The sequence below is a fragment of the Conger conger genome, chromosome 3 (genome assembly GCF_963514075.1).
Source record: "Conger conger chromosome 3, fConCon1.1, whole genome shotgun sequence".
In the NCBI taxonomy this organism is placed as follows: Eukaryota; Metazoa; Chordata; class Actinopteri; order Anguilliformes; family Congridae; genus Conger; species Conger conger.
In genome coordinates, this window is record NC_083762.1 from 70,178,725 (window position 1) to 70,197,175 (window position 18,451).

General features: G+C 47.5%; 1 protein-coding gene across 1 annotated transcript in view; it reads right to left on the reverse strand.

Annotated features, from left to right (window-relative positions):
* Positions 1 to 18,451, reverse strand: part of LOC133123358 (spectrin beta chain, non-erythrocytic 1-like) — an 82,615-nt gene that overhangs the window by 59,573 nt on the left and 4,591 nt on the right. Inside the window, exon 2 of the mRNA XM_061233762.1 lies at positions 6,179 to 6,366. Within this exon, the coding sequence (XP_061089746.1) occupies positions 6,179 to 6,335 (157 nt within the window). The 5' untranslated portion in view covers positions 6,336 to 6,366. The remainder of the gene's footprint in view (positions 1 to 6,178; positions 6,367 to 18,451) is intronic.

Genomic DNA, 18,451 nt, shown 5'->3' on the forward strand with positions numbered 1-18,451 from the left:
CCTGTGGAATCTGAGAGGTGGTTCTCGGTCAGTGTGTCACACCAAAGTGGCAAGGTAAATGTTTGCGTTGGAGGGGGAGGTGGGTCTAAAACTGTAACACCTCCTACACTTGAACCTGTATCTATTCTAGGCCTAATGCTTGCTAGTTTTACCATCTTTTCCTGTCCTTTTTTTTGCCACCATCAGGTGGTCAACTGTCACAGATATTGCAGGAGTCCTGCACACACATGCAGAACAATGCATAATTTTGAATAAATAAACGGTGGTCCAAGTTTCATAACAATTCATAACAAATTTTCATAACATCTGCCAACAAAAGTATATGAGCAACAGGGGCAATGCAAAAGCCAGCTATCACAGGTGGCGGCTAATATCAGGACAGAGAATCCAAAAACTTCTACAGGAGAAGACAGGATTTCACTCAGATGCCAAGACCGTGCCTCTCTGATGCCCTGGCATCGTCAGAGAGTTCTACAGCCCTGCAGAGGTGACAGTTTGACACCCTTCATGAGAAGCTGTGCTCCTGTTGTTTTTTCACACTTGCAGTTCCGTTAGTTCAGTGTGCTTGTGCTGTCCGGTCACTCCCAGCACGGCGATGACAGACTTTCATTCAGTCATTTAGCGGATGCTCTTACCCAAGAGCTACTTACATGCAAAGCACACAAGTGCATTCAATAGGTAGAGAAGAGCAGCCGTAACTACAGACAAGGACAATTAGCGCTCTTGAAGCCAGGCTTAACATTGCACTCTCATCATGCAATGAGAAATAATTCAAATTAAAAAATGTTTTAAATTATTTTTGATACTCTCTGCAGCATTTGGTGTTGAGCGTGGGCCTGTACACTGAAGGGACTACTGGCTGATAACCAAAAAAAAAAAAAAAAAAAAAAAAAAAAAAACTTTGGGATGAAATGCAGCCAAGGGGCTGAGTGGGAACATGGGGAAAGCAGGACCCACAGTCCTTTAGGCAAGAGTAAAAGCCAAAAAGGAGGAAGAATTCAAATGAAGCAAGAGAAGCAGAGGAGCTGCAGGAACAGTCACTGTGGACACAGGAAAGACAGACAAGAAGATTTTTCCAGTGGGACACGGATAGAGACAGGAAATGAGTCCACAGGGACACGGATAGAGACAGAAAGTGAGTCCACAGAGACACGGATAGAGACAGGAAGTTATTCCACAGGGATACGAAGAGAGACAGGACATGATTCCACGGGGACACGGATAGAGACAGGAAGTGAGTCCAGAGAGACAGGGATAGAGACAGGAAGTGAGTCCACAGAGACAGGGATAGAGACAGGAAGTGAGTCCACAGAGACAGGGATAGAGACATGAAGTGAGCCCACAGAGACCTGGACAGAGAGAGGAAGTGAGTCCACAGAGACAGGAATAGAGACAGGAAGTGAGTCCACAGGGACACGGATAGAGACAGGAAGTGAGTCCACAGAGACCTGGACAGAGACAGGAAGTGAGTCCACAGAGGAGTCGGTGCTGGAGGGACGGCCGGAGCGAGGAAGCCCGTACTGCGAGGGATGGAGGGGGGAGGAGGCCGCAGGAGGAGTGGCCACAGGGAGGGACTCCTTCAAAAGGAGGCGCGTGCCCCAGGGGTGCTGCTGCCACTACATCCTCGCCGCGGCACGCTAAAGAATGCGCCTTCGAGTCCCGGCTTGTCCGGCGGAGACTGCACCGCTCCCCGAGACAAGACGGAAAAACACAGGCAACAACACTGGACCCGCTGCACAATACTCAGCCTGTCCAGAGATTAGCAACGTATGGGAGCAGTCTGCGCTATGATTCAAGAATTAACACCATCACTTACTGGAGCAATATACGCATGAACACATTAAAATATGTTTATGGGTTTCTGTAATGAGAGCTGGTGTAGACTCGCGTTACATGATCCCATAAACTTGGGCTGTGGCAATAATCTATTAAACGGCGCATCTATTTTATGGCGCGTCTATTACACGGGGCCATGGAGCATAGGTGCAGGAAGACTCGCCAGCTCTCGTTCTCCATTTTGGTTTTTTTTGCCCTTTCGGTTTCCTTTCTCAGCCATTTTGGGAAAAAAAAAAAGTCCATGAAATCCAGATGGTTTCTCAAAACGATCCACACATTTCTGGGACACATTGATTCCATCTGATGAGGTCCCATTGGTACCCACAGGTCAGATGATTCAGATATAAAACCCGAAAATACATCAAAATCTTTTTTAAAAAGTAATGTAATAAATCAGTTGTAGATGCATAGAGCCCTGGGATTTTGCACATACGTCCCCATTACTGGAATGCATATTTTCCCAGTTATCGAGCTGTACTTTCCCACTCCAGAAATGCCCCATTGGAATCCACCCTGTGAGCTGAAAGTCCTGCTCGCATCTCCATCTTTGCTAATCCTGAATATTTTTTAGAGATGCAAAAACACATCTTTTCAAAAATGTATTTTTTCACACAAACATCGTGAAATGTTGTATATGAGCATTTTGCTTATTGCATACCACTTCTTCCTGAATTATTTATTATTTATTGGACTTCTTTTTTTCTTCCTTTTTTTTTTTAAGCATAACCAACAGAAAAGGCAAGAAAACTTTTAAAACGTATTCACCGTGCTCTTTAGGATACACCGTGAGAGGATGAATGTGGCATTCACAGTGATACAACTCCTGGTCTCATTCTGTCAAGCCTGCAGATTTACTCCACCCGACTGGAACGGACGTTTGTTTTTCCTGTGTAAATAAAGCGAGGGGTGATTTTACATGTAAACGGTGATCCATTTCCAGTCAGCTACATCTTTAATTGGTCACTTTAAACCATCGGGCCTCTACAGGACAACGTGAGAGTCACATTTTAAAAGATGAGTTGCTGGGATTCTTTCCCCAACAAATCTGCCTCAGGGTCGAGAGCAGGGATGAGCCACTCACGGTCCTCGAGGGCCCAGAACGGCTGGTTTCCCACCCTCCCTGTACCGGAGTCAGGTGCGACAGTCTGGCCAAACAGTAGCGCTAATTACCCAGGAGAAACAAAAACCAGGGCTGGATTTGGATTCAAGGATCAGAGTTGATGATCCCTGGTCTGAAGCTTACAGTTGCAAGTTGTAGTCCTTATTGTCACTGGTGCGCAGTCAGTAATTGAAACTCTGCCACTGGCTAATATGAGCCTGCAAAGTAAAGCACAGCTGATATGCAACAGCATGCTGTACATGCGAACGACCCCGTTTCCCTGGCCCATTTGCGGGTGGCCTGTAGCGTAGTGGCTAAGGCAAATGACTGGGACCTGCAAATCCCCAGTGTAACCGCAGTAAGATCCGCACAACCGTTGGGCCCTAGACCGAGGCCCTTAACCCTGCATTGCTCCAGGGGAGGATTGTCTCCTGCTTAGTCTAATCAACTGTAAGTCGCTCTGGCTAAGAGCGTCTGCCAAATGCCAGTTATATAATGTAATGTACACTGCACTGGGAACAGTCATACAGCTATCATTACTACAATCAATGAAAAAACGCTACCAAAATGCAGTTCAATCCAGCCCAGCCTCATTGAAATAACATTAGTAAATTATTGATAAGAGACTTGCTTGTCTCCCGTCACTGGCTACTCATTACGTGGCCGGTGCTCGCGCTCCACACAGTTACGGGCGCGGCCCCCTCAGTCCTCCGAGCGCGCTCTCTGTATCGCTTCCCCCAGCGCGAGACCAAAGGCCCCGTCCCACCCACGGCTCAGTAAACCAAGACACCGTACCCTTCAGACCCCGCCCCCCCCCCCGCACCGATATCAGAGAATCACAGAAAGAGGAGAAAAATAAGAGCAGCTCAAAGTGTATTATGTCAAGAGGGTTCAGCAACCTTTGAACTTGAGCTGTAATGTAACCAATTCACATCTTCATTCACATACATACATACAGTAAATAGGCAAGTTATAATGCCTGATGCTCTAGAATATATGACTGGCTTAGTAGATGTTATGGAATTTACACGGCTCAACATTTAAATCTGTACTAGAGAAAGGCAAAACAACAATAATTTATGGTTTATCGTGTATAGAACAGGAGACAACTGATTGTCAGAGAGAAATGGCCTATGCCAGTCCACTAATTCTTTGGCAATAAGATGAACCAGTTATTTGAACAAAAAGCCCCAATGATCTCTCATTGAAATGACAGAACCAAATGCTGCCCTCTGCTGGGAATATCCAGGAATGACAGCCCTTGTTCCAGCCTTGACTGACATTTCCAACAAAGTTCTAGTTTGTGGGTTGATGGTCAAAAGCCCCTTTGGTCAGGGGTAACCGCCAACTGGTTTATTAGTAAAACACATCTGCGGAATTTAGGCTGACTTGCCTCACATCAAAATATTGTATCAACCTGGTCAGGCTTACACATAGTACAAGATTATAAGACCAAAAAAGAGCCTAGTACAGGAATACTTAGCCTGTCAAAATGAAGATTTGTGAGGAATATAAGTCTCTTGGGAATTTCTCTGCATTCCACACTGACAGAAACATTTCACAATACAGACATGCTATATTGTGACATGAAATCAGATATGATCAGATATATAATTGTTTTGGATTTAAATACTTTCCTGAGCTTTACTGAGCTTGTCCGGTGTATTGGAACTAATGAAACCCCACCTTCTGGGGTCCTCGAGGCAGGCTGAATTGCACGAGGCAAGATCAATCGAGCACAGACAAGTAGAAATCACGCATTTGACCCAGGTCTGCATGGAATATAGGAAAAGGCATCTGCAGTCACCACCTACCTCAGTGACCGCTCCGCCTGCCCCACACCCACAGCCTGGTGTAAGCCGAAACACATCCTCATCAGCCCAGACAGGGCGCTGATGGGACAGGGAAGGGTACACTGTGGAGCGGGGAGCGGAGGGGGAGACTATCCCAGAAGGGAACCGCTGAGAGGAGTGCAGAGAGCAGGGGACGAGGTAGAAAGATGCACTGAGACAGAATGGCTGATAACGGAGAGGAAGCACCAGACGGGCACAGCTTTGTAGCAGCTAAATGGAGGTGAAATGTTAAAACCTCAAAAGGGAAGTAACGCGCGTTCACACTAACACTATATACAGCCTGTGTGTAATAGCGTACGTATATAGCTTGTGTTTCTCACCGTTGAGGTCTATATTTGTAGACGTTTTCATCTCATTCTTTATAAATTTTCAGCAGAGCTGTGCAATATTTCCAATGCAGTTACCACCTGCGTAAGTGGCAATAAATGCTCTCGATTACAACTCGAACAGACCTCAAGAGGGGGAGAGATGGGGGAAAAGTAGAGTGATTCAGAGAGAGGAGGGGAAGGGAGGGATATCCCTGGAGAGGTGGACAGACAGAGACGAGCGATGGAGAGGGGGAAAGAGAGACGGAGTGATGGAGAGGGGGAAAGATGGAGCGATAGAGGGGGGATAGATGGAGCGATAGAGGAGGAAAGACAGATGAGTGATAGAGAGGGGGAAAGACAGAGACGGAGCGATAGAGTGGGGGAAAGACAGACAGAGCGATAGAGAGGGGGAAAGACAGAGACGGAGCAATAGAGAGGGGGAAAGACAGAGACGGAGCGATGGAGAGGGGGAAAGACAGAGACGGTGTGATAGAGAGGGGGAAAGATGGAGCGATAGAGGAGGAAAGACAGATGGAGTGATAGAGAGGGGGAAAGACAGAGACGGAGTGATAGAGAGGGGGAAAGACAGAGACGGAGCGATAGAGTGGGGGAAAGACAGACAGAGCGATAGAGAGGGGGAAAGACAGAGACGGAGCAATAGAGAGGGGGAAAGACAGAGACGGAGCGATGGAGAGGGGGAAAGACAGAGACGGTGTGATAGAGAGGGGGAAAGATGGAGCGATAGAGGAGGAAAGACAGATGGAGTGATAGAGAGGGGGAAAGACAGACGGAGCGATGGAGAGGGGGAAAGACAGAGACGGAGTGATAGAGAGGGGGAAAGACAGACGGAGGGATGGAGAGGGGGAAAGACAGAGCGATAGAGGAGGTAAGACAGATGGAGTGATAGAGAGGGGGAAAGACAGAGACGGAGCGATGGAGAGGGGGAAAGATGGAGCGATAGAGGAGGAAAGACAGACGGAGCGATGGAGAGGGGGATAGACAGATGGAGTGATAGAGAGGGGGAAAGACAGATGGAGCGATGGAGAGGGGGAAAGTCAGAGCGGTAGAGAGGCGGGTCCCACCGGCGAGGGCCTTGATGCGCGAGCGCTCGAAGAGGCGGGCAGAGCTGTTCTCGTTGTCCCAGTCCGCCTCGGCCGCCAGGTCCCAGCGGTTGTTGATGTCGTTGTACTGCTGCTGGATCTCCAGGCTGTCGAAGTCCGTGGGGGAGATGGCGCTCATGGTGTCCGGGGCAGGGGGCCAACCATCCAACCTGAGGGAGAGAGCAGAGGGAGTGAGGCCCAGAGACTGGCCTACTGCACAGACCTGAGGGAGAGACGAGAGGGAGTGAGGCCCAGAGACCGGCCTACTGCACAGACCTGAGGGACAGATCAGAGGGAGTGAGGCCTGGCCTACTGCACAGACCTGAGGGAGAGACGAGAGGGAGTGAGGCCCAGAGACTGGCCTACTGCACAGACCTGAGGGAGAGAGCAGAGGGAGTGAGGCCTGGCCTACTGCACAGACCTGAGGGACAGCAGGCCGCCCCACTGCACAGACCTGAGGGAGAGACGAGAGGGAGTGAGGCCCAGAGACTGGCCTACAGCACAGACCTGAGGGACAGATCAGAGGGAGTGAGGCCTAGAGACTGGCCTACTGCACAGACCTGAGGGACAGATCAGAGGGAGTGAGGCCTGGCCTACTGCACAGACCTGAGGGACAGCAGGCCGCCCCACTGCACAGAAAGGGGAATGCGCTCCAGAGGAGACTGACCCACTGCACAGACCTGCCAGTTATTGAAGCTATTAACTGCTACTCTTGCCAGTAATTACCCCTGAACCGACTGCCATAAAAAGGCAGTGAGGCAGCATATTAAATTGAAAATTGTTGAGACACTTCAAAGCGCGAAACTCAGAGGTAGTGATATGGTTTTCTTGGCCCCGGCTCCAGGTTCAATAAGGCATTGTCTGGGGGCCGGTGGGCCCCTCTCACGCCACTCAAACTGAGCCTCCGCCACCGGGCAGAGCGGCACACAGATAATTAGGCAAATGAAGGGCACAGGCATTTCGGAAGTAACAAGCTATTTCTGCGCCTCTCTGCCACCCACACACACACTGCTCCGGGTAGTGTGTGTGCTTGATCTCGCAGTCTCAGTCCGCAGAGAGATGAGATAATGTCTGCAGGGCTCCTGCGTGGTTGTGCTCGTATTGTTTCGGCCACATGCATCCCTAGCAGACCGATAGTGATAGACAGAGGAGAAGAGCGTGCCAGAGAGAGTGTGAGAGTGAGAAAGGGAGAGCGTGTGAGCGAGGGAGAGGGAGAGAGAGGGAGAGCATGAGAGAGTGAGAGAGAGAGAGTGAGGGAGAGTAAGGGAGAGTAAGGAGGAGTGAGGGAGAGAGCATGAGAGTGAGAGAGAGAGAGTAAGGGAGAGTGAGAGAGAGAGTGAGAGAGGGTGAGGGAGAGTAAGGGAGAGTGAGTGAGGGAGAGAGCATGAGTGAGAGTGAGAGAGTGAGGGAGAGAGTGAGAGTGAGGGAATCAGACTGAGTGCACACGTTCCCCAGTGCTCACAGTAACACAGGAGGAGTTCCCATGTTGAAGAGCAGTGATGAGGACGTCAGGCCTCGAACAGAGCTAACTCCACCGCCCCGTAACGCACTGATGCGGCCTCACATCCGCAGTGAGAGAAATAAAGCCATGCCACAGATCTGCTAGAAAACAAAGCACACACCCAGCCTGCTATTCAGACGCTGTAGAGAAGTAGGCTATTTTTGAATCTAGGACAGCCTGGCTTTGAAAAAACAGCGCTGAGGTTTAACTGCCGTTCAATGAGCATTAGAGCCTTTCAGTGCCGTACGTCACCTCTCTGCTAACTCAGTTTATTAGTTTACTTGAAAAAGACAATTGATAATATCTATATAAATGTGCCGGGCTAACTCATTTCCATCTGTAGCCCCAGGGCTGCAAGTTTTGGCTGCGGGAGGAAAGCAGAGCATGTAGAGGAAAGCCACGCAAACAACATGCAAACTCCACACAGAACCTCCTTCCCCTTCAGCGCTAACCATTGTGCCAGCTTGCCACCCACCACCTAACATGGCCGGCACGATGATAGGACCATATCATCTGGCAGTCGGAGGGTTGCCGGTTCGATCCCCCGCCCGGGCTTTGTCGAAGTGTCCCTGGGCAAGACACCTAACCCCCACATGCTCCGGACGAGCTGGTCGGCGCCTTGCATGGCAGCCAATCACCGTTGGTGTGTGAGTGTGTGTATGAATGGGTGAATGGAGAAGCATCAATTGTACAGCGCTTTGGATAAAGGCGCTATATAAATGCCTGCCATTTATATCCAGGGACATGGCAGACCTCAAGCATCCTGGGATAAAGCCTCACCTCCACCTTTATGTGAGGACAGACTGGCCATTGCCAGTATTTCTACGTTCATAAAACCTTTAAAACGAATGACCCGTCCAAACGAGCAATTACCAACCATGTCTGGCCATCTGTTTGTAGAAAAGAAAAATTAAGATAAGATTGAGTCGAGACTCCTGTTCAGCCAGCGCTATAACTCGATCAGCGGAGGGAATAAATCTGGAGAAAACTACGCAGGCAGAAACCCGGGGGACGCTGATTAGAATCAATCAATGAATCGATCAATTTTCATTCTACCACAGTAGGAAAAGAATAAACACCACAAGTGCTACCACCGTCTTCACAGTCCACGTCATGGAAAAGAACGACACTGTTAGCCCGACACATCTGGGTCAACTTAATGTTGCCTGACATGTTCCAGCGCTTTGCAGCAACCTCCTGACCTGTCTAATGCGAATCACGTTAAGAAATGCATGAGATCACAATGCCCCAATATCCATGCCATGGCGGCCTGTAGCGTAGTGGTTACGGTACCTGACTGGGACACGCAAGGTCGGTGTGTAGCCACAATAAGATCCGCACAGCCGTTGGGCCCTTGAGCGAGGCCCTTAACCCTGCATTGCTCCAGGGGAGGATTGTCTCCTGCTTAGTCTAATCAACTGTACATCGCTCTGGATAAGAGCGTCTGCCATGTTGCAGCCATATTACAATGTAATGTAATATCACAACACAGCAAAATGTATTTTATACTGTGTATAAATGTATTTTATTTTTATACCTTGAAGAATGTGTTCTTCATCTTCATCATGTTCTTTTTGTTTTATTTAATTTTTTCCCCATCGTTACTTTTATTATTATTATCGTGACTTTTTTTTTTTCCCTCTTCTCTCCCTTTTTCCATACTATCCATTCAAGGCTCCAATCAACAACCCGGCCTGTCCACCCACTTGTCCACCTGTCTGTTTGTCTGTTCATCCTCCTGTCTATCTGCCCGTTGGTCTGCGTGTCCATATGTGTACACAAGTCACTCTGTCCACACTTTATTATTATTTTTATTTTTTTCATTTATTGTTATTTTTAGTAACCGTCTGTTTTGTATTACCCTCCCCTCAAAGGCTCCATACTGTTTTCTTCCTCCACTCTCTCTCTCTCAAAATTACCAATGTATATATGTTTGTATTATTAAAAATAAAGTTGACCTCCCAAGATGGGGGGTGGTGGTGGCAGGAATAAAAATATATAAATAAATAGATAAATAAATAAATAAACAAACCTTGACACAAAATTGCACAATTCATGGACGTATACCTCCGGATGTATAGGCTGTCTCCATGAAATGCTTCCGCTCAATGTTATCCGATGCCATAACTCTATATAATAATCGAACAAACTATTGGAACTGCTGTGAAAGTGTATGCAGTGCCACCAGGCTGAGGGCCGGCGCATCAGGGCTGTGTTATTTTTAGCTCTCGTTGCGCGCCCACTTCCCTCACGATGGGGCAGGCTCAGACACGTCGCCGTGCTCCCAGAGTGCTTCCAATATCCCTGCAAGGAACGACCAGCTCCCATCAAACGAGCGGGTCTGATTCAAAGAGAATATTAATGACCGTGTCACAGCCGGGGCCCTTAAAACCAGGCAGGCGCCGGGAAAGTAAAAACAGGTAGGGTAATATTAGAGGATAGATGCACTGGGATTGGCTGTGACCCATCCCCCCAAGAAACCAGTGTGGGGGGTTTATGGGGGTGGGGGGGGACCTCCGCCATCCCTGAATTGGCCAGTCCTGATGGAGGGTCATGACACCCAAAAATGGCCACAACCCACATGAAGAAACTACAAATACCACGGAAGCCTGCAGTAGTACTGTCTGACCTTTGACCTCCTCTGGATCAATCACAGCACCTGTCTTCAGCACCTAGATGCGAACTGAGTATATGCAAATGCATCAGTCCCCCACCCCCCACCCCCACCCCCCCCACTGTGCATGATACATTATTAGAGCAGTGATTCCTTTTGAGTCGAGTGCTGTGCGTTTGATTTGACTGGGCATTGCATTGAGACTGTCTCATCGCTCACTGTGCACCTGGCACCCCCCCCCCATCCCCCCGGCTCTGCTACAGACAGGGGTTTGCCGTCCAGAGTCGTACCATTCTTCCCTGTGCAGTTCCTGGCACGCATCCAGACCCATTCTCCCTCTAATTTGATCCCTACAGACAATAACACAGACAAACCTGCAGGGCGAGGAGAGCATTAACCTCCCCGTCATCAGAATTTCAAGTCAAGTGTTCTAGAATTCAATTTCTTTCAGTTACTAGTAGCGATTGTTACATCAGCGTTAGAATGTTCGGTGAAGAACACTGTACAGTGGTTCATGGGAAATGTAGTATCACCGTCCAACCGGCTTGTCATCCATTCTACCCACATAAAGTCAGGTTCCTTATAACTATGCCAGTGATCCTCATGTATTCAGGACGATGAAAGGGCGGTTTTTCTCTGGTGAGAATGGGAAGGAGTGAACAGAATGCAGAATGGAGAACAAAAGGAGATGCAGGGACGGAGCTGCATAGAGAACAGGCATCAGCTGCAGGCCTGTCCTTTGAGCTGACCCAGGGGACTGCAGCCCAGGCAGAGAGAGCCACACGGCCGGGCAGAAAGATTAAAACTCAGAGCCAGACAAAGCCATACTGCTCAACAGGAAGACGGTACCAGCTAACACAAGTGAAAGGACACAGGATCGGCCACTACAGAATACCCACATAACATAAGATAGTATTAATATCAGGTTACTAAGCATTAAACGGGTGTGGAACTCCAGTTCTCAAGAGTAATGTAATCTATTCAGAGTGTGTTACTCATCCATGATGTAGCCTACATCCTGGTCAATATATATATACACACACACAGGCCTGCACACACACACACACACACACACACACACACATACAGGCGTATACACACACACACACACACACACACACACACACACAGGCGCATACACACACACACAGGCGCGCACACACACACACACACACAGGTGCGCATGCACACACACACACAGGCGCGCGCGCACACACACACACGTGCGCACACACACAGGCGCGCACACACACACAGGCGCGCACACACACACACACAGGCGCGCACACACACACACACAGGCGCGCACACACACACACACAGGCGCGCGCACACACACACACAGGCGCGCGCACACACACACAGGCGCGCGCACACACGACAAATCCCAGTAGGCACAGAATAGCAAGCGACTGGGAGATAAACAGTGGGGAAATGAGTCCTGGATTAAGGCACAAGGCAGAGACCCTGTAGCCCTCCACACTGGCAGCCTGTCCCAAATGCAGCGCGTCACAGCTGGAGACAAACTCCATCCTTCCCCGTGACCCAAGACACATTAAAACAAGCAGTAACACAGCCTTCACTTTCCACAACACATTTCGCCATTTAGCGGACAGCGTTACCCTTTGACACGAGGTCCTTTTCTCAGTCCCATGAGCATGATTGCGCAATACCGCCCAGTGCACGAGGTCCACACAACTCATGGCTCATTTTGAACGCCAGCCTCCTGATCCTTCCAGGGTATGAACAGCCTCAGTCCTCACCGGTACACAGAAATGAAACGCGAACAAACAAACACGCCAAACAAGTGGAACTGAACCGAAAAATCTCTACACCTCCTCCGAGTGGCAATGAGAGCCACAGAGGACAGGCCACAGGAAGCAAGGGGTACAGTTACAGAGGCAACGTGAGCTTCTCACCGTTTAATCTCCTTACATGAGGTCAGGCTCAGAAAGAGGGCTAATCAAAGCTCCCGGGATACAATCCGTGTCAATCTTCTGAGATTGATGGGTGTTCGGTGTCCCACTGGCACCTCTTAGGCCGAGGCTCACGCCGAAAGCCCCAAATCCACTCAAATGAAACTGACCAAGAGGATCTCCTGAGCATGAAGGCACCGAGCCAATCGCATACACGTTTGAAGAGGGGAAAAGCAACACCTTTAGGATAAGCCTTTCTGACACACATTGAACATGTTTGAATAGGCGCAATCCTGTTCCAATTCTAATACCCGCACTGGTCCTGGAGCGAGACCACTGCATTCAGATGTGCATTACAGAGGATGATACGAACACCCTAGGATCACCAAAGTGTGTACCTGAGGATTATACATCGAGAGAAGTTCCAGGCACTTATTATCCATATTTGCAAAGGGCCAACACCTTGCTGAATACACCCAAGGAAACCAGATTTAATTACAGCGAATAACCTACTGTGGAGGTCTATGCCTCTGTAACACTGGCCACAAGATCGAAACGGCAACGGACACAAAATGCAGAGAGCAGAATTTGCGATTCAAATGCACTTCATCCAACCTCTAGCCATCTATCGGTATAAAAATATCACCAAGGACAAGACTCACAGCTGTGTGTGCCGGCAACCCGCCAGCTCTCCTCTGGAGTAGCACACCTGAACCACGTGGACACACTCCAACTCACCTGAGCAATGCGTCCAGACCCGACCCGGGTCAAATGTGTAATCGTTTGGGTTTCAAATGCTTTACAACGCTTTACTACGCTCGTCTGTCGTAACCTGAATAGTATATGTTGCCAGCCCAAATCACCAGAAAACTGTGTGCACTAGGATGAAGATACAGTAAGGCAGGACCACGTTCATTCACAATCAGGCCAAGACTAATCATCATCAGCTTCCCATTCCGTACAGCAGCCCACAGTCTAACCCAGAGGTGGGCAAACTTCTGGCCTTAATTACATAATTAGCCTTTTATGCCATCTGACATTTAAGCGACGATGATGATTGATTGACAGCTGAAGACTGCTCTTGTGTCGCTGGTTTTACTGTGATCTAATCTTTGAGTGAACCAGTGTTGGTGCATGCAGCCAATTAGTTCAATTAGCCAGGGTAATTGGTGGAAACAAAAACCTGCATACACACCGGCCCTCCAGGACTGGAATTGCCCACCCCTGGTCTAACCCCAGGATTATATGAAGCACAAACACACATACACAAAGCAGAAAAGGTCACCCGCGTGACTGCGATTGATCTCATCAGGCTAACTGCCATCGGTGGGGCAGCTGAAGTCGTCTCCGGTCCTCAGCCCTCGTCCCAGGAGGAACAATGTAAAAATGAGTATACTGAGGTATACTGAACGAGGCAGAGATATGGAGAAAGGAGGGACTCTCTGAGGGGAACAGCCCAGAGGCGATAGCCTTGATTTAGGGCATGAAAGGATGTATAATGACCCCCTACCGCACCAGCAGCAACGCCAATACCCGCACCCCCCCCCCCCTCCCCTCCATGACCGGATTTCCTCCCTCCCATCGGGACCGTTTCCCTGCTCCAGTTAGTCAGAGTGGGGAGCTGGCCCAGGCACCCAGCGCAGTGGAGAGCTAGAGGGAGAGCCTGCGTCAGCGCGAAGGAGACCGGATGCCAGGCCGTCTCAGTGCCGAGCGGGGTGGGGTGGGCTTCAGGTGCTGCTGAAAGCTGGCACAGAGGGAGCCAGGCTTTCCCTCCAGGCTGAGAGAGGGCGGAGTCCCAGATTCAAAACCTGCTTGAATCACTCAAATAATGTGGGTGAAACAACTCCACTGGGGAGTTTTTTTATTTTCTTGTCAACCTCCTGTGCCCTTCTCTGTTACTCTGTACAGTCTTTGTTTTCAGTACAAAAGCTGTACACTAACAAATTTTACTTGACTTGAATTGCCAATAATTTACACATCACTGTCGTTTCCTTGATTACAAACGTATTAGAGTCCCTCAACAGAATCAGTTGTTCCAGACAGGTTAGCGTGTTACAAATGTGAACATTTGTTATGGATCTTTTTTTAATTTTTTTATTATAAATCATTGGAAGCAGTATTATGTCAGAAAGCGCTAAATTAGTGCACAAAAAAGTGCACAATGCTAAATTAAGCAAGTAAGTGCTTTTTTTTTAATCTCCAATATACACCATTGGTCTCTTTTTTTATCTCTTGATGCGGTACGGCTGAACGGCCAGATGGCGTTCCGTGATGACCACTGAGGCCTCTCCCGTGGGAGCCGGCCGTCACATTCCCAACTCCCGAAAATTTTCCCGCTCCTTTGAAGTGGCAGATCACAGCCACGGTTGCGCTACTCTGTCCAGACCTATTTGCATGGCTCAGTCTGCGGAGAGAAGCGCAGACGACATTTCTGAAAGTAGAACCGTCTCTCCCGCCTGCAGTCCACACATTCTGCCAAGGTGTATTAAGGCAAAGGGCTGCTCACTCGTATATTTATATATTTTTATATATATAGAAAAAACGGTTCCTTACAAGCCCTCGCCCTACTTGCATTCGTATTCGATGAACACAAAATCTTAAAGAGTCAGACCGTGATGAGAACTGGGTCCACAGCATAAAAATTTATATGACGAAAGCTACGAATTCCCACATCTCGCATTGCCACTTCAATATAACTGAAATGAGAATCCATTTTGCTAAAACAACATTTCTCCTCCACCTGCGAAGGCAGCAAACAAATGAGATTAGAATTACCTGTTAGAAAATGTCATTTATAGATGGAATTCTTTGAGAAAAAAACAAAAAAAACATTACCAAGCGGCATTTGAATTTCTTCTAAATATACCCAGCTTTGAACAAATAGAAATTACTATTGCAATGTTTACACTGTAAATGTCAGTCCAAACAGTTTGCAAATCAGTCCGTATCAGTGTAAATGGAAAGAATGGGATATCCCTAATGTGATCAAAATGGCAGCAGGCATTAATGTAACTTTCCAGTATAATACCCCTATAAAGATTAGATTCGGAATTCAAACCCACCCATAATCACACAAGGCAGAGCGGTTCTAACGGAGTGCAAGACTTTTCTCAGCGGCAATGGCACTACTGAGGCTAATGCTACATCATGTATCAGGAACGAAGTCTGCATGTTTAAGACCGTACGGTAAACAACCCCTGCACCGTTACCGCACCGCCATGCCTGAGAACACTGGAGACAAAAATCGCAGTATTATTTTGCCGAGAGATCCCACAGGGGGTAGTGCGCGAGAACTTTCCATTTCTGCCTCCCACAGTCACACACGGCACAATTTCTTACTTACGCCTGGACTTCAGGAGCAGAAATCCCACAAGGCGTGCTGACATTCACGCAGATCGAGGATAAGATACAGCTGTGACAAACTCTTCCCCAAGGAGAGGACAGAATGATTTTACTGTACTGTACCAGTACAGTACATCTAACCTGCATTGCAATTCTGTTAGGATTTTGCTGAGACAGACCAAATTATAAACCGGGTGAATAATTAAAGACAGAAGCTAACTCTAGGGTCTAACACCTGACCTGGCTTGGGATTCAAGACTTCATTAAAATTCAACAAGGTCCTCAGTCAGTTATCAACAATATGGAGGTCGCACCTTGGGGAAGGTTACCGTAACTAATTGAAGAAGAGCTTCCCTTATTTAAATGAATCAAAATTCTACAGTCATACCCATGAGATTTGAGCCATCAAAAATATTTTTAGAATTTCTAGTTTTGCCTATATGAATAGAGATGACAATGTAGGGGGATGGATGTGCAGATGGATAACTGGCTTAAATGTAAATACAGTATGCCACATTTTTGTTGATATGAACTTCTCTCAGAAGCTTTACATTAAAGACCCTGTGCAGTAAAAATACAGCCTAAATTTGTAATAACAATAGAAAGAGGAAAAAACAATTGTGCTAAAAATGGGATCCCTCCAAATCTCCATCTGCTCTTGAGTGAGAATCAGTTAATCTTGCTTAGATAAGCGCCAAAATATCCATCCATTCCATATTTTCCCAAATGTAATTAATTTCACAGGATCTCAAAAATATCACATCAGGGACTGGCAGGAGTTGTGTGAAGACCTTCCCAAAGCACTGGATCTCAGAACACAGGCGCACACCACGGGTCCTGAATGCAACCGTCTAGTTACCGAAAGTGTCTGGCGGCTCTCCAGGGCAGGGCAAAATTGGCTGCAACTGAACCTTCACCTGCACTGGAGTGAGACTTACCATATGGAGTCACAGTGTTCTGACAACAACCCTCAGGTTCCTCAAGGGACACTCCTACCATGAATGGACAAGTGCTAGCCAGACCTAGCCTGCATAATCAAAAAAGTGACATACAGCAGCAGGCAGAGAAGGAAGGAATAAAACTGGTTCATGAATGAGACAAATATGAAAGGCTACTTGACTCATTTGACAAATGTAACCACAGGAATCAGGCAATCACAACGCTTTCAATGCAAATAAAAGGCTGCTGAACTGAGCTGTGATTGAGTGCATCTAAAAATATGAATGAGAATGCGGCAAGAAATGTTCTGACGAGTCGCTTAACATTGTTGAGAAACGGGAATCATCCACATTCACGAGGAAGAATGAAAAACCTGTGGCATCTCTTCCCATGTATGGCACGTCTGTGTGGAACAAAAGTTCACTGCCTTCTCAAAAACATGCACACCAAACAAATAAAAGGCTTGCATGACAACTTCAGTAAGCATAGCTTTACACGGATGAGATACTGTAAGGAGTGCTGCCAGTGACCACATGAATAACATTTTGCGAGGCAGATCAAGGGATGATGTTTTCTGCACACAAGTAACTAATCTTTCTGAATACTTCATTTTGAAGACGTACAGTTAAGACCACACAGTCCAAGAAAATAACAGAGGTTGTCGGTCTTAAGAACTTATTGGATAAGATGCCGAATCCTTTCGCAGGTCTCCGTGTGTGAGCCTTTCGACAAGAGTTTCAAGCAGACTACTGCTCCTCGAGGACTGCACCAGTCCTACCGTAGATCAAGAATAATTCATAGAGTATAAAACGGCTGATGTAATCCTTTAGCAGAGTTCACTTTAATTAAATTAAATTAGGGGAAATTATACATAATTTTACAGAGATGCAGAAGGCACACTGTAAACGCACAACATCCACTGCGGCAACTGGTCACCATGATCCACCATCATGGCTCTACCTGCCGGACACTGCTGGGAGAAAAAGTGTCTGACAGAACTGACTGAAGTCACAGGGTTAAGTTTGATACTTCCTGTCACCCATACAGTTGATTGTGTGGGGCAAAGCCATGGATGACAGAAAGCAACAGAAAGATCATTCCAGCAGTACCAATAGTGATCCTGTGAACGGAACTACTTCAGCATCATCATGCATTCAGGCTAAATGACACTTGCTGCTGGACAGTCATTGACCAGAGATTTCTAAGGAGTGGTAAAGTACAATGTAGCAGCACTTCTCATACAGTCACCAGCTCTCAGAGTGCCAATTATCCCTCCCTGCAGAAAATGCTATTATTAACCTATTGAACACACTCATACCATGCTCTCCTTATGAAGGTGCCTGAATAAATATGCCCGCTAAATGGATATAATGCATAAATATCATGACTTTCTAGCACAATCATTACCATTTCAGGTGACATTTAGTGTAACTGCCATCATTCATTATATAACACTTATCCTCATTTTACATTCAAAACTTTGAATGTACTATTCCTTAATTAATTTAAACCACACTTTTACACATCTGAATTGGGCCTACATTACCCAGGTGGCTACGCTCACCAACTCCCCCTCACAGTAATTAAAAATCGCAAGAGAACCTGAGATTAATTAAGCAACGCATCGCGACCTTGCGTTGTTGCTGTTCCAAGGTGTTACTAAACGGCAACGACAACGCAGAAAGTCCTCTCCGATTCAGCCAATCGCGTATCAACAGGAAGCCAAAGCAAAAGGAAAAAAAAAGGAAGGCTACAACAAATTAAACTCGAAACAGCACAGAGCGCATCACCGTCTCATAATCCCTCATGGGCACATGCAACACCACAGTCAATTAACTGTGGCTGGCTCAAAACCAGGAGCAACAAATTTACAAATTAAACATTTCAAACGCAAACATGACTCAGAACAGCAGCCTCTGAAAGCCGGGCGCGATAACGGTGGT